The 17,623-nt window shown below is 38.5% G+C and overlaps 2 protein-coding genes across 2 annotated transcripts in view; one reads left to right on the forward strand and one right to left on the reverse strand.

Moving 5' to 3' along the window:
* Positions 1-12,787, forward strand: part of lmbr1 (limb development membrane protein 1) — a 213,207-nt gene extending 200,420 nt beyond the window's left edge. The window contains exons 16-17 of the mRNA XM_072254043.1: positions 3,315-3,476; positions 7,392-12,787. Coding sequence (XP_072110144.1) covers positions 3,315-3,476; positions 7,392-7,477 — 248 coding nt within the window. The 3' untranslated portion in view covers positions 7,478-12,787. The remainder of the gene's footprint in view (positions 1-3,314; positions 3,477-7,391) is intronic.
* The window catches only part of rnf32 (ring finger protein 32), a 75,697-nt gene continuing 62,556 nt past the window's right edge, over positions 4,483-17,623 (reverse strand). Inside the window, exon 10 of the mRNA XM_072254053.1 lies at positions 4,483-4,570. Coding sequence (XP_072110154.1) covers positions 4,496-4,570 — 75 coding nt within the window. The 3' untranslated portion in view covers positions 4,483-4,495. The remainder of the gene's footprint in view (positions 4,571-17,623) is intronic.

Raw genomic sequence — 17,623 nt, forward strand, 5'->3', positions numbered from 1 at the left:
TTTGCTACATAATGGTGAAATAGTCAGCAGTTTTTAAACACATCCACAATTATGAATCAAACATTAGGAAAATATACTTGGTGTTGCACACTATTTGACATATGCTAAAAATGTTCTCCTCTTATGGCAACTATTCCTCTCATATAAAGTCGATGAAGTCTGTGGTTTAAAATATTATGACTGGGAGAATATTGAACAGCTATTTCCTGAATGTGAACCAAGTATTTTTTAATTCAATTTGAAATCTATACTTGATATATTGGAATCTAGGTATCATTAAGCCTCTAATACTGTAATCATATCCAATTCTATAATGTTTTTGTGTTGGCTTTGTTCCAAAATCATATCCTTATTTTATTCAATGTTGGTTAAAGCTATGCTAAGTAATAGATCTGTGGCTTATGAGGACATTTTTCCTATCTGTCACTTTTGAAGATGTAGAAGAATGAACTTTTAAAAGATTACTGTATGAATCAGCTGAACTCTGTCTTAATATTGAAACAGCAAATGCTGTTAATACGTAGAATTTAGGGTCTTTTATTTCTTTCCAGTTGTGATGTGGTTATTATTCATGTCCAGTTTACACAAAGAAGAACTTTGCTGTCAGGTTAATTCAGTTACACTTACACCATTGCAGTGTTTTTCCAGTGTTCCTCATCTTACAACGCATCTCATCTTCCAACTAGGCAAATGTCAGAGATAACTATTCTATTCAACAATTTTAGGTCCCTTTCCCATCCGAACTGGTCAACTCTAATGCAAGAGCACATATTTTTAAAATAATTTCCTTTTCTTCTGTCTCCACAGTTGCTGCCAGTATATGCTCTTGTTTTAAATTTTCAGCAACACATTGCTGAAAATTTCCTCTAACTGTTGACACTGGTAGAAATTATGTGGTCAATACAATTTTGGTCTCCACCCTGCTGCAAGCATTTTCTCTCCAACCTACCACCGCTTCACAATTTACTCAATGGCCTCTTTATTGGGTACACTGTAATGCATATATCTAATCAGCCAAGCATGTGGCAATACTCAATGCATAAAAGCATGCAGACATGGTCAAGAGTTTCATTTGTTGTTCAGCCCAAACATCAGAATGGGGAAGAAATATGATCTAAATGACACCGTGAAAAAAATTGTTTGTGCCAGACAGGGTGGTTTGAGTATCTAAGAAATTGGTGGTCGCCTGTGGTTTACAGAGAATGGTGTGAAAAACAAAAAAAAACTTCCAGTGAGTGACAGTTCTGAGGGCTAAAATGCCTTGTTAATGAGAGAGGTCAAAGCAGAATGGCCAGACTGGTTCAAGCTGACAATAACTCAGATAACTACATGTTACAGCAGTGGTATGCAGAGGAGCATCTCTGAATGCACAACACTTCGATAAGCTCAGGCAGCAGAGGACCATGAATATGCACTGTGGCCACTTTATTAGGTGCTGGGTGTACTTGCTTTCTCACAGTTCCAGTTCTATTGAAGAGAGATTGACCTGAACTTCTGATTCAAGTATCTTACTGTACATTTGCTGCCTGACCTACTGAGTGTTTCTACCATTTTTTTGTTTTATTTTAGGCTGCCATATACTGTACTCTAGGAAGCATTCCAATCATATTTTGTGGCCACGTCTGTCAATTTAAAAAAGTAATAACGATATCATCAAAACCAGATTCAAATTAAATAATGCACTTGAAAGAGCTGGCTAATCAAAAGCATACAATGGACTTAAACTTTTTTTTAATTTAAAAGAATTAAAGAGTAATTGCACTTGAAAATTTAAAGAATTAAGAAGTAGATACTGAGAAGCTGCATTATTTGGCTAAAAAGTCAAACTAGGGATTGTAAGTAGGAGGTAATATATTTAGGACTGAAGAAGAACTGGTTCATCTGTTTGAATTCTCCACCTCAGAGCTTATTTACAATAGACTAATCAATAAATCTTTAGGAACAAAGGGAATCATATGATATTGGTGGAAAGGTGAAGGTGATTGTAGTTGTATTGCTTTGAAATAGAAATTTTGGGACAGATGAATGCAAAACTTTAAAAAAAAGATTTGATTCTTCCTGTGCTCTATGAAGAAAGATGTTACTAATCATCGCACAAGGCTGCGGACGACAAAAGAATTTGTAGCTCTCTGAAGATTAGCTTCTTTTGTACATAACTATGCACCAACAGCATAACATCACCATTCCTTCCATTTAAACTGCTTTGGATTTGCTACTGTAATAGTTGGGCTGCTGCAGTTATTGTCAGTATAACTTAATCCATGAGCAGAAAAAGATCTTCCCCATTTCAATTCAGTATTTCTAGTATCTGAAGCTGAATAAAATTCCCTGCACAGAAAATGTGTATAAGAACATAATTAAGTCTGGTCTTTGAAGTTTAAAAAGCGGTAAAATGAGTGATCAAAAATTTAATAAACCGTGTGGAGGTGTCACTCCATTATGCAGTGGAGTTTTGCTTTCAGTTGTAGCTCAAAACAGGTGGTATAATGTTCTCTGCCAACCAAATGTCTACTTCCAGTGATTTCAATGAAACTAAATGTCAGCCAAGCAAATAATAGTTGGCATCATCTTCCATTGCGCAGTTTAGACCCTTTCATACTGAAAGTCTGACAAAAAGTAGTGAGTAGAGCCCAGTCCCTCTTCACCATTGAGCACATCTGTACCGAGCATTGTCGCAGGAAAGCAGCATCGACCATCAGGAACTCTCACCATCCTGTTCATTGTCTCTTCTGGCTGCTGCCATCAGGAAGAAGGTACAGGAGCCTCAGGACTCCCACCACCAGGTTCAGGAACAATTATTATCCCTCAACCATCATGCTTTGAACCACAGGGAATAAACTTCACTCACCCCATCACTGAACTGTTCCCACAACCAACCTGCTGACTTTCAATGTCCCTTATCTCGGGTTCTCTATTTATTATTTATTTATTTTTTTCTCTTTTTGTATTTACGCTGTTTGTTGTCTTTTGCACATTGGTTGTTCATCCTGCTCGATGTGGCCTTTCATTGATTCTATTGTTTCTTGCATTTACTGTGTATGCCCAGAAGAAAATGAATCTAAGAGATGTAAATGGTGACGTATATGTACTTTGATAATAAATTTAACTTGAACTTTGAAATTTATTCATTAACAGTGTAAATGTCAAATGCTGTCTTGAGTACGTGCTCCCAAGTGTCAGCATTATTTTTGAAACCTGATGTTTTGCTTTCGATATACAGAAATGTGTGCTTGTATCAGAGAGTATGACTGATATGTTACATTCTTTGTGTGAAATCTCCTTAGTTATTTTTTGCAAATACTTGTTTTTAACAGGAATAACCAGATTTGACCTACTTGGAGACTTTGGAAGGTTCAATTGGCTTGGTAACTTTTACATTGTACTCTCCTACAACCTGTTATTTGCTGTGGTAACAACTCTGTGCCTGATCAGAAAATTTACATCTGCAGTAAGAGAAGAACTGCTTAAAGCTTTAGGTAAGGGGCAATGACTAGTAACCCTCTTTCATCCAATATTGAAACTAAGCATTGTAACTGCTAAATTTTCTCACCTCTTAATATATCTTAAAATTCATATCTGTACTTAGCATTAAAAATTCTATTTAATTTAAAGTTGGTATCACAATTTTATGTTGCTATTGAATTAACTGGATGATGCAAGGTCATGTGCTAGACACAAGGTATGGTGCCTATTGTGGTTAACTATTAATGCAGTATGTGCTGAGATTGATCATGAAGATTACTGTTTTCTGAATGGTTAATAGAAGAAAGTAATAGGTGTACATATTTTATCAATAAACTTCATGCAAAAAATGGCAATATCAGATTGAGTGCCTACATCTATAAAATGTAGCTTTGTACTGGTTTATAAAGATCTGTACTCTTTTTGGCTCAAACTGCTGGGAGGGATTATGCTCTTCCTGGCTTTCAGGAAGTTAAAGTGTATAATTATTGAGTTATACTGCAACATTTGTGGATCTCAAACTTGTTTCCATCAACTCAAAAGTAAATTTTCAGTTTTCTGCATTTCTTTGTATTTCTCATTATTTTACATGGTGAATGCTGAAATTCTGAAACTTACAAAAAAATGAAATTTCAGAAATTACTCAGCAGGTCAAGTAGCATCGGTGTAGAGAGAAACTTGACCTTTTACTCTCTCCCTTTTCACTACGCAAATACACATGCTAGACTCAAGTTTATTGTCATCTGACTGTACACATATACAACCAAACAAAACAATGTCCCTCCAGACCACAGTGCACCCATAAAACATATATCACACATGGCATGTAAAACAAATTATTACCATAAATAAGTTAATAAAATATAATTCAAAATGTATGTGGACTTCAGCACAGGTTAACAGTAAATAGCCTACTTTCCCAGTGATGAGACCTCAGTGGCAGCAGGGTATTCATTAGTCTCGCAGCCTGAGGGGAGAAGCTGTAACCCAGTCTGACAGACTTGGTTCTGATGGTCCTGTACCTCCGTCCAGATCATAGTGGGTCTAAGAGATTGCAGGGTAGGTGGTAGGGATCCTTAATGCTTCGGGCCCTTCGTCTACAACATTCCTGGTAAATATTACAAATAGGGGTTAGTGAGACCCTAGTGATCATAGGGTCTTGCAGTCTGATGTATTGCAGTTTCCAAACCACACAATGATACATCCAATCAGGGTACTGTTGATGGTGTTCCAGTAAAAAGTTGTTAGTCTCCTTAAAGTGAAGATGCTGCGGTGTCTTTTTGACTAATGAGGGGGTGTTGTGGGTGCATCAAGCAACTCTGTATGCTTCACTCTGTCCATGGCAGAGCCAGTGATGTGCAATGGAGAGTGGTTGACCTGTGCCTTCCTCAAGTCCACAATTGTCTCTTTTGTCTTATCCACATTGGGACTCAGGTTGTTGTTCTCACGCCATTTGACAAGTCTCTCTACCTTCTCTCTGTATGCCATCTTTTCATTGTTGCTGATGAGGCCATCCACTGTAGTATCATCAGTGAACTTGGTGATGTGGTTTGAGCAGTTCAGTTTTGAGTTTTGGAGCGTGAACAAAATTGGGCTGAGAACACATCCCTGGGGGAAAACCAGTGCTCAGTGTGATGGAGCTTGAGATGTTGCAGCAAACTTGGATTGTTGGGGTCTTTCCGTCAAGGAGTCCAAGATCCAGTTACAAAAAGAGTCCTAAACAGAGACAGTTTACCCACCAACCTCTGAGGGGTGATTGTACTAAACACCAAGCTGAAGTTGATCAACAACATCCCTGTGTATGAGGCATTGTTTTCTAGGTGGGACAGGAAGCAGTGGAGGGCTGAAGCTGTGGTGTCGTTAGCGGACTGGTTTGAATAGTGGACGAACTGGAAAGGGTCCAATTTAGCTGGAAGGGGGATTTTATATGATCCATTACCAGGCCCTCAAAGGACTTCATAATTTTTGAAGTCAGTGCCACTAAGGCAGTATTCATTTCAGCCAGCTATTGTCACTCATTTGGGCACTTACCTTGAAGTGTGCAGGGACAGTGGATTGTTTTAAAGAGATGTTAAAGATGTACATTAAAACTTCTGTTAGCTAGACCACACAACTCCTCTGCACCTGACCAGGTATGTTGTCCGGCGCCACAGCTTTGTGTGGGTTTACCTTGGCTAGGATCCTCTTCGCCTTGGCTGTGGCCAAACAGGGTGTCTGTTCAGGGGGAGAGTGGGCTTTCCTCATTGTCACATCATTCACTGCGTGACATCATACATAGAAGACATACAGCCCATCAGGAAGGGAGTTGTTACTGCTGTTGACGTGCAAGATGGACTTGTAAGTGTAGTACAGTAAAAGGCCCTTCAATCTACTGTGGCTATACTGATCATCAACCAGCTATCTATACTAATCTCATTAACTAGCTCTTGAATTATATCCTACTATGCCTAGGCAATTCAGCTGCTTGTCTAGCTGCTGCCTAAGTGTTTGAGAACCTGCCCCCTCTTTGATAATAAATTTACTTTGAACTTTATGTATTCCAGAAAGCAACAACCCCTGGATGAAACAACTGTTCCTCAGATCCCTTTAAATCACTTGTCCTTTAGCCACGGGCACCTCTGTCATAGGGACGTGGCTTACTGTCAATCTTATATGTGGCATTTATAATTTTACATAAATCTACAGTGTGCTTTGTTCCAAGGAAAACAAACCCTGCCTGTCCAGTCTCTCCTCATAACTGAAGTGTTCTATAGCAGGCAACGTGGCAAATCTTCTCTGCACCCTCTCCAGTGTGGTCAGATCCTTACTATAGTGTGGGGACCAGAATTGCACAGACTCCATTCCAGATATGGCCGAGTATTGTGTGCAGTTTTGGTCCCCTAATCTGAGGAAAGACATCCTTGCCATAGAGGGAGTACAAAGAAGGTTCACCAGATTGATTCCTGGGATGGCAGGACTTTCATATGATGAAAGACTGGATGAACTAGGCTTGTACTCATTGGAATTTAGAAGATTGAGGGGGGATCTGATTGAAACGTATAAAATCCTAAAGGGATTGGACAGGCTAGATGCAGGAAGATTGTTCCCGATGTTGGGGAAGTCCAGAATGAGTGGTCACAGTTTGAGGATAAAGGGGAAGCCTTTTAGGACTGAGATGAGGAAAAACTTCTTCACACAGAGATTGGTGAATCTGTGGAATTCTCTGCCACAGGAAACAGTTGAGGCCAGTTCATTGGCTATATTTAAGAGGGAGTTAGATAAGGCCCTTGTGGCTAAAGGGATCGGGGGTATGGAGAGAAGACAGGTATAGGATTCTGAGTTGGATGATCAGCCATGGTCGTACTGAATGGCGGTGCAGGCTCGAAGGGCCGAATGGCCTACTCCTGCACCTATTTTCTATGAAACAAGGTTTTATGTAGACACAAGAAACTGCAAATGCTGAAATCTGGATTAGTAAGGAATCTACTGGAGGAACACAGCAGACGAACAGAAAGTGTGGGGAGGAGAAGGAATTGTTGACTTTTCAGGTTGAAATCCTGCATCATTTCTGATGCTATGCCATGGCCTAGGATTTCCCTCGCTGCTAACTAATAACTTTTCTGTAATTTCCTTCATTTGCTTAAATGTCTCTTTCCAATTTTGACAAACTGAAATATCAGCTCTTCAATCCCTATACTCTGTCTGGCCTGCTGAGCTTTATTTCAGATTTTCAGCATCTGCAATATTGTGCTTTTAAATAATGAAGATGTTATTAACTATATCTTGTTCCATGTGGTGTGAATATTTGCAAAATGCTTTTTCAATCTTATTGCCAAAAATGCTAAGCATAAATGTCTTTGGCAATGAACTTGAATACAGGGATAATGGTTGTACATCATTGATTTAAAATGTATGAATCTTAAATGCTATATTTTCTTTTTTCTCTCTAGGTCTGAATAATTTGCATCTTTCAAATAAGACGAAAGATACAGAGAAGGTCCTGCATTCTGCAAATGGACATCAAAAATCATTCTGAGATTACCAATGGCGACTTAAAGACAATTTTGTGTGTGCGTAAAGAAGCGAGGAGGAAGCAAATAATTCAGTTGGATGACATTCCACTTCACCATCTTGAGTCTTAATGGTCATTTATTTTCGGCTGCTAGAGGAATTAAGGGTTCAGCTATGGGAAAGTTCAAACTAGGAAATGCACAGGAGGTAAATGTCTAGGTCTTCCTGCTTTGCAGTCAGATTCTGAATATGTGCCAAATTAGCTTGAGGTGTCATGCGGCACTCAGACTAACCACTACAAAACATCAGAATATGATTTGGGATCTATTTGGCTGTGATTAAAGATTCTTTTCAGGGCCAATTGGTAAGCCTGTCACTGAAACCCTTGTTTATCTAAGCCCTGAACCACCTCTGGCAGTGTCTTAACTGCAAATGTGCTATTTTGGAGATCTTTGGAATTCTGGCTGTCACTTGCATTGACATTGGGGAGCGGTTGCCATTTACTGCATTTGAACAGAATCTGACTTTTCAGTTGAGCCAACTTGGACTCTGTGATAATTCTGGTCAGTGTACTTTGGTGAATGCAGAAAAGTAACAGTCAGCAGAAAGAAAATCTGTTTAGTTTGTTGCCTAAGCTCTTCTATTGCATTACAACAAAATGGTTTTCAATCTGCTATTGTATTTTTTAAAAAAGTAAAACTTCAAAATAGATTACTGTAGGTATTAAATAAATGCTCTTTTATGCTAGCAGTTGGAAACCTCTGCCCTTGCAGTTTCCCCAACATGGTCCAGGTTTCAGTTGGTTCTGATGAACGGATGTGGGTGCTGTCAGACCTCTTGGCCCATGGAGTTAAATGAACTGATTGCTGTGAAGATTCTGCCTGGCTTTCCCATTCTGATGTACAGATCAGCTAGGAGTTTAAATCCAACTTTTTGAAGTATTAATTTTGTGTTTATAATTCCCCTATATCAGTAATAAAATAATTTATTGTGTGGTTAGCTTAGAGTATTCATCTACAGTGCAATAAGTTTTAATGCCCTACTGCATGATATTATTAAATAGTTATGCTGGAGTCAACTTCAAGGGAAGGCTTGAACTTGTTGAGGTTTCTGTATTTGAAAAGGGGTAAATGGCCACAAGTTTGGCTGTCTTGGGATCCCAGATTAATCAGTTTGTTGAAATTCATTCCTAAAAGCATTTTCTGTAACCATTTCCTGGCTCACTACTAAATGGATTACATAAAGCCCTTTTAAACCACGATTAACTTTATTTTCTTTTGAAAATTGTAAACACAACATGGTGATTTGTGGTAGTCTGATCCAAATGTGAAAGGATATCCCAAAAAAGTTTTGCATATTATTACATTTGCAAATTAACCTATGCACTTGGCAGGGATGGGGGTGAAGAAAAGGAGAAAGAGGAACAAGTTCACCAATATTCAAAATCTGATATACTCATTTTGTACCTTTACTGAATATCCTTTACACTGGTGATTAATTTGGGATTATACCAGTGATGTAAATTGAGTCATCCCCGAACTCACTTCTTGTCTACAACCTGCTTCAACATTTTTCTCCTAAATATGCATATAGGATGTAATCTACATAATAATAGTAACCATTCTTAAAAATACTGTGAGAGTAAAGAGAACAGGATATACTGATGATACAGAAAGGTGCTATGTAACCACAAGTTCATTTCTCAATTCTTCAGTAATTTCACTTGGCATTGAGTTAATACCCATTTAGTGAAATATTTGAGTTGCCTCTTAATATGGTTGTATTTCAGGTTCCAGATACAGTAAAAAGGAATTGTTTCAGTTGTTTTTTGTATGAAAAACTAAACACTACTAAATTAATGCTGTAATTATCACTGTTACCCAAACAGATTAATTTGATTGGTGTTGGAAGCATTTTTTGGAAAATGCTTCATAATTATCATTGGAATATAAGTGACTTTGGATTGTTGGGGAGAAATTTCATTTTCCTAGTCTGCTGTTGGAAAACTGGGCTGAAAACTAATAGCTATAGCATTATTCCAGGAAGATATGATGTGTTGTTCAAATATATTTGAAGATGCTGATCACATCACATTGTGAGTTCTACAGACCTTGGTTGCCTTGGACCAAGGTTATACACTTGTCCTGTTTACATTAACTGTGATCCATTTTGATAAATCCATTTGTGTAGTTCTAGGTTAAATGTGTGGTGTAGAAATAATTTGAAGCAATGTTTGACTGAAGGTTCTTTTCACCAGTATCAGACAATCTGTCCACATGAACATTGCTTTCAGGAAAAGAATAGGAAAAGGATTGACTGTGGAGTGCATTTAGGTGTGTGGGAAATTTAGCCTGGCCTTTTCAATGAAATGGGAAGTTTGGAATGGGAGAGCAAAATAAATCCCATTTTATGCTGCTTTGGCTTTTTTTGTAAGTTTTAAAATCTCTGATTCACCAGCATGTTGGTGAATCTTCAAAATGTTGATGAGAATCTTGACACATGCTGTTCTTGCCATTTAAATTGTTTGTGGTCTGAGTACTGTTTTCTGTTGTACTGATAGTACAATATACTGTATATTCTCAATTCTGTTTTACTTCATTACCACTCATTGTTCCTTAATTGTACCTGGTGGTGATAATTCCTTGTAGAAGTTGCCTGTGGAACTGCTTCCAATTTCCAGTTAAGTCACTTGGATGCAAATATGCACAGGCTGATGGTGTTGTCCTGAGCTGAACCTAATAAAATTGCATAAAGGTTATTGCTATAATGAAATCAGATGTCATCAAGGATTTTTAGCAACATCAGCAAATGCAGACCTGTATCAAACACTTACTGAAGCAGTTTTAGGGACCTTGCATGTTTTTGGTGGGGTTGGGAAGGGAGGTAGGTGGGTGGGAAAGAACTGTGTTAGTGTGATATTGCTTTCCTGTACTTTTTAAGAGTACTATGCTGTATGTTGCTAGAACTCAAATTTATATTTGCATTGAAAAGTTTTTACATTCCTGAGAGAGGGGTAGGAAGCAGTGTTTAATCATTGAATTTGAGGCACTTTCTATATGAGAGGAATGCATTATGTTAGCAGGCAGACTAATGATAATTTGTAGGGTTGGCGGAGTGGGGGGAGGGGATGATAATGCTACAAAACCATAATCTCATAGACAAAGTTATTGCAGGCATAAAAGCTATTATCAAGTTTGCATCATCACCTCAAGAGGAATTAAGTGACAGCTGATCGGTGTGTCAGACAGCAGTACCCTGCTGCTTTATGGAAGCTGGCTGCTTTTTAAGAGATCATTCTCACCAAGCATGAATTGGAAAAGCTAGCAGTGCGAATGCACAAAATGAAGTAAATACTGTCTAAAATTGCTAGCACAGAATGCTCCTGCTTTCCAAATACTAACTTGTGAATATGAAAATAAAAGCAAGTTATCATAACAGGCAATATTTGAGTTAATTTGGTTTTTGCCTGGTGACAACTATCTGAGTCAGGTACAGTAAAAACAAGATCAGAGGAAAGGCGACAGATTGTAAGGAAATGTACCATAACTTATGTTTTAGTCACTTGAGTTTTACCCAGCCCCTTACCTTAGCAAATCTCCCATGTTTAGTTGGCTTTGCTACTGAAACCAAAAGGTCCTGGTGTGATAATAAAAATCAGTCCATTAGATTTCGTAGTTTTATGTACAATTATTTACAGTGACCAAAAATGTCTACATGTATAGTGTTATGTTAACCAGTTATAAACATCCCAGCATCTTACCCATAAAGAGTTTCTTTAATGACAAATACACTGTGATTTTTCTTCATAACTCTCAATTCAGTTGTTTTTGTGAGTTATCTTTTTGATCACATTTTTGTAGCAATTTATTGTGTACGTATATTGATGGAGCTCATTATAGTAAATTGTATCTTTATTGTCTAATGTACTGTGATCTGACATGTAGAAATATTTTCCTGTCATATTGCAATTAAAAGGAACAGCAAAATACAGATAATTCTGTTCTGTTTGAGTAAACTTAGAACAGCCCATTATGTGATTCCAGTAAAATTACTGTTGGATAAAGGCCATAGTTGTACCGGTGTGTGCAGACTTGTAATTTATCTGACTTCCATTCATAGTTGAATTACTGGGAAGATAAATGGAAGCATATTGTGACCTTTTTTCAAATGTATATATAAATCCAACCATTTCAAATGTGAAAACTTTGAGAACTAGGCTGTGAAACAACACTTCAGATTGTTTCCTCTTGTGGACAATATTCAGTGGTAGATTGCAGTTTGATGAATTGGCAGCTGCTTATTTGTTTCCATTACCAACTCTGTAGTTGTAATTACATCACTGTGAAGAGTCATGTTTGTTTAGATTCAATGTGTTGATGCAATTGCTTTGAGAAACACCTACTTGGGTTATTTAAATAGGAATTTTACAGTGGTATTGAAAAGGGTTCTGATTTTTCTGAACAATTTTTTGTTTAGATGGTAACATTTTATGAAAAATTAGGCAGAGTCAAGAAAGGATCTGAGTTCATTAACAAGCAATAATTTTTCTTATTATCAAATTGTGTGATAGTTTGTGAATGCCAAGCAGTTCAGACTTTACCAAAATTTAACATTTGATTTTCTTTTGGGCACTTAAAATTATTTTATAGGTGTATAAACACCCCACTAATGTTAGTTACTATGGATAAGGTGGAAATAAAAGTTGTTATTTTCCAACATATTAGTAGGCTACTGAAGATGTTAGCTTTACCCATCTGTTACTTTCTGTGTTATGGCAGAGCTTTTGTGTTATGCCAGACTTGTGTGAGCTATTTTCATCACTTGGTTGTTCTTTTTTGCCCATAAAGGAGCAAACAACTGTTTTCTCATGCTAAGTCTAGATTCCTCTACTGTACACTGGAGATGATCATATACTGTAAGCAGTTTAACAGTCGTTTTGCTCAGCATTCCAAAGATTTTGACAAGTAGCTGTTTCTTATATCTCACAAATGCTGCTTCCCAATCGTGTCCGTATCAGTAGAACATTTTTATAATTACATTTGTTACACATTATTCTAATGCAAACTAGATTCTTGTGCAGAATTTATTCAGATGTAGATTGCAGAAACTCAAGCCAGTAGCTGCCAATTCGTTAGGTTAATTTTGATATCTAGGATACAGATCCTGTGTGTTTCAGTTATTGACATATTGCATGTTAGCCTTGTTTCATTGTTGCAACTGAGAATATATCATCAACATTGTATCTATCTTATGTTTATAGTTTATTTTGTAAAATAGTTTGTAATCAAATCTTACATTGTGACTCCAGTGTTTACAATAAATTCAGTTAACTGTGTGTCATGTGCTTTTCCATATTTATTCAATCTGTCAAAATGCAATGCTGTGTGGGTGATGTGGTTTGCTTTATTATTATGGTCATGTACTGAAATACAGTGAAAATCTTTGTTTTGCATGCTGTCCACCCAGAATATTTCATCACATCAGCAGTACAAGGGAAAACAGTAACAGAATAAAATGTTACAGTTACAGACAAATGGTAGTGCAGGAAGACAATACGGTGCAAGGCCATAACGAGGTAGACTGAGGTGAAGAGGCCACCTTATTGTACAAAGGGACTGTTCAATAGTCATAACCATGAGATAGAAGGTGTCCTGGAGCCTGGAGGTAAGTGCTTTCAGGCTTTTTAATCTCCTGCCACATGTGGAGAGGGGGAAAAGAGAGAATGCTCATAATGGGTGGAGTCTTTCAGTTAGGCAGCGAGAAGTGTAAGTCCATGGAGGCAAGGCTGATTTTTGCGATATGCTGAGTTGCGTCCATAACTCTTCAGTTTCTCACAGTCTCTGGTAGAGCAGTTGTCATACCAAGACATGATACATTCAGATAGATACATCTGTAGTTTATTCATAAAAATTAGTCAAAGGGGATATGCCAAATTTCCCTAGCTACCTATGGAAGTAGAGATACTGGTGTGCTTTCCTGGCCATGTATCTACATCGTTAGACCAGGATAGGCTATTGATGGTGTTCACTCCTAGGACCTTGAAGCTTTCAACCCTCTCTACCTTAGCAATGTTGATGTAAACATGAGTATATGCACTAGACAGTATTGTGCAAATGGGGGATATAATTTACGATGCTGTCTAACTACATCTGATTTCAGTTTGGAGGTTCCATCTCGTTGCACCAGAGTTGTTTCATATAGTGCATAAAATATAGTATAGTACAGCACAATGCAGACCCTCTGACCCATAGCATTGTACACACCTTTTAACCTACTCCAAGATCAATCTGACCCTTCCCTCACACATTGCCTGTGATCAATCTAACCCTTCCTATCCACACAGCCCATGTGCCTATCTAAGAATTACTTAAATGTCCCTAATACATCTGCCTCAAACATGATCCTGGCAGTACATTCCAAACATTTACCACTCCCTGTGTAAATAAATAATCTACCTCTGACATCTGCCCTAAACCTTCCTCCAATCACCTTAAATGGATGTCCTCCGGTATTATCCATTGCTGCTCTGGGAAAAAAAATACTGAATGTTCACTTTATTTGTGCTGGTAATGAAGAATCTCTGTGCCACACACATTAAATCTTGGCTTTCAGCTTCAGAAATTTGAACTACAGTAAAACCACTATGAAGAAATCTCCCAAATCTCCTACAAGCGACAAGGGTAACCTAGCAAATTATCTGAATATCCTTAAGTTACTGTCCCTTCCACCCATTTTCTCTGCTGAAGTCCTCAGCCATGTCCTTATAAACTTCACACTATATTGGAATATTTTGCTGGCTGGCTGCTCTACTGTCCAATTCCTGCTCAGCTATCACTATTCCACTTAAAATCTACTTTGGCTTCTAACATTACATCATCTTAAATATTAAATGTTGCAATTTTGAAGAATCTGTATGGCTTGTGGACTTTTCCACACTGGTTGTCCACCCTCTTGGGTGCAGTCTTTCAGTGACTTTATTATGGTTTTTGGTTTTACTGAGGATGCCCACAAGAAAATAAATCTTTATATGATGACATATACAGTAGGTACTTTGATAATAAATTTACTTTGAACTTTGAAATGTGTTCTATCCAAGAGTGAAAGTATCCAGATCAGACAATAACTACATTCAAGGCTGTGAAGAAAACTTGTTCTTTTATTTAAAGTCTGTTTGGCTTGAGAATCAGATTACAAAATACTTTCATTTATGACATAGTTTGCCTTTGTGTATTATCTGCCTAGAGTGCTTGTACTAGATGAGGATTTTTTTAAAATTGCAAGGCTGAAACAATTTGAGAAACGGCTGGAATGATACCTTATTTCGTTGAGACATAAAATAAAATTCGTAGCCCAATCCCAACAAATGTCCTCAAATATTCAGCAGAAGAAATTTAAGCACATATTGATGCAGAGTTGGACCTGATACAGTATTGGTCCTGGACTGAAGAGTGACCATGTAAATTAAGGAGAAATTTTTAATTCTGAAGTGAATTGTTATATATTCACTGAGTTACTGCTGAACAAATTCCATCAACTGTTCAACGCTCGCAAGAATGAAGCTCCTCATTCATCATACAATTAAACCAAAGCTTTTTAATTGCACTTCTATGCAGAACTTCTATGCCGAATCTGCAGGAATCTTCCAATGAGGATGACTATCCAATCATGCGTGAAGTTGAAGCCGCAATACGATCACTGAAGTGCGGAAAGTCAGCAGAAGTTGACAACATCCCCGCTGAACTGCTGAAGCATGGAGGAGAGGCCGGGATAGACATGCTTACCACCATCTGCAATAAGACCTGGCAGACAGGTGAATGGCTGACACCTTGGACTCAGTCGCTGATCACTGTGCTTCCCAAGAAAGGCAATCTCCAACTTTGCCAGAATTACCGTACCATCAGTTTGATCAGCCATGTAAGCAAGGTAATGCTCAGAATCATCTTGAACAGACTGAGACCTCAGGCAAAAGACATCATTGCTGAGGAACAAGCAGGCTTCCGTAAGGGCAGAAGTACCACTGAGCAGATTTTCAACATCCACACCCTCTGTGAGAAACACCTTCAGCACCAGAGGGAGTTCTACTACATCTTCATAGACTTCAAGAGGGCATTTGACAGAACCTGGCATGATGCCTTATGGGCCACCATGAAGAAATTCAACATGGGGCAGAAGTTGATTCATACAATCCATCAGCTTTACACCAAGGCAACTAGTGCAGTATTTGCTCAGGGCACCATCAGGGCATGGTTCCATACCTCTGTAGGAGTCCGTCAGAGCTGCCTCCTCTCCCCCACTCTCTTCAACGTCTTACTGGAATGTATCATGAGTGTTGCCCTTGAAGAACACGTGGGCACAGTCAGCATCGGAGGGAGGAACATCGCAAACCTAAGATTTACTGACGACATTGATGGACTTGCAGGAAAAGAGGACGAACTGGCCAACCTGGTCAGCCATCTTGACAGAGCCTCCACAAAGTTTGGAATGGAAATAACTGCCGAGAAAACTAAGCTCATGGCAAATGCCAACGATGCCATCACAACATACATCTCAGTCCATGGTCAGAAACTTGAGACAGTGCAGCAGTTCAAATACCTGGGGGCAATAATCAGTGATGAAGGATCAAGACCAGAAGTCCTGGCAAGAACCACACAATGACTGCACTATCCAAACTCAAGACAATATGGAGGGACAGCAACATCACCATGAAGTACAAGATCAGACTCCTGCGTGCATTGGTATTCTCCATCTTCCTGTATGCATGTGAGACATGGACCCTCACAGCAGAACTACAGAGGAAGATATAGGCATTGGAAATGAGATGCTATCGCAACATCTTGGGCATCTCATACTTGGACCACATCACAAACGAGCAGGTCCGCAAGACCATCCAGCACCACATTGGCCCCCAAGAAGAACTTCTCACAACGCTGAAGAAAAGAAAGCTGAGATGGTACGGCCACGTAACAAGATCCAGTGGCTTAGCAAAGACCGTTCTACAAGGAACTGTGGAGGAGAAAGGAAGGAGAGGCAGCCGGAGGAAAAGATGGACAGACAACATTAAAGAATGGACAGGGAAAACATTTGCAGTGACCCAGGCACTGGCACACAACCACGACAGATGGAACAGACTGGTGCAAAGCTTGTCGTGATGGTGCCCCAATGACTCCACCAGGAGTTAAAGGCAAGACAGAACTTTTGGTACAGTTATGCTATCAAGTGCATCATTTTATAACAAGTAGTCTCGATGACATCCAGTAATCTCTGATCACTGGTGCTGTGAAGCATTATACTAACTGTTATGCACCGTGTTGCCATGTCTATTTATAATGTCGATGTTGACTATGGCTCCCAGATGATGAGTTGTTTCCCTACTGTTGTGAGGAGTGTAATGAAACTGATAGGAGAAAACAGCTGGGAGGAAAGAATCCAGTCAACCAGCACTGGCCAAATTTGAACCAATGGTATAAATATATTTCTACTTTGTCTTGGACAGGGAGTTTAAAAATGTAGAAACATGCCCTGAATGACTGTCATTTTCAAATTAATCCCTAAGCTATATGTTAGATAAATTGGGAATAGTTGCAGGAATAAAGGGTTCACATTTCTAGACAATGGTTTGGCATCCATCTGTAAAGTCAAGTCACAGTAGTTTTGGTTACTCCAGTAAAGGGAAGCATAAAGGTTGTAATAGAATGGTACATTGTAGTTATGAGGTCTTGCTAAAGATGCTAACACTACTATTGACAGAGAAATGAAATTTTATGCATTTTTAATATTTAGGGTTTTAATAAAACAAAATTAGTGAATATTTGGATTCTCTGGAATAAAAGCACATTAAATATGGTCAACATTCTAAATTGTTGAGGAGTGAAAAGGGGGAAGAATATGTCTGCACAATGTTGGAATGATTTGATGCAGTGACTAGTCTTTTAAATTTGGATCTCAGTGGCAAATAACTGCGGCAACCACAAGAAACGTACCCGTGTGACTAGGCTGTCAAAAGATGAGATCGCTGCTTTTTTTAAAAAAAGGCAACTTCTTGACAAAAAAGCATAAATATGTGCTATGCTGTGACCATAATTTGCCCATTCAACCAACTATTCCAACCAATGAGAATAGTGGCCTCAGTGTAAACATGCAGCTTGTGGGCTTTTAGTGGTTATCATCTGTG

This window comes from Mobula birostris, chromosome 3, assembly GCF_030028105.1.
Source record: "Mobula birostris isolate sMobBir1 chromosome 3, sMobBir1.hap1, whole genome shotgun sequence".
Taxonomy (NCBI): Eukaryota; Metazoa; Chordata; class Chondrichthyes; order Myliobatiformes; family Myliobatidae; genus Mobula; species Mobula birostris.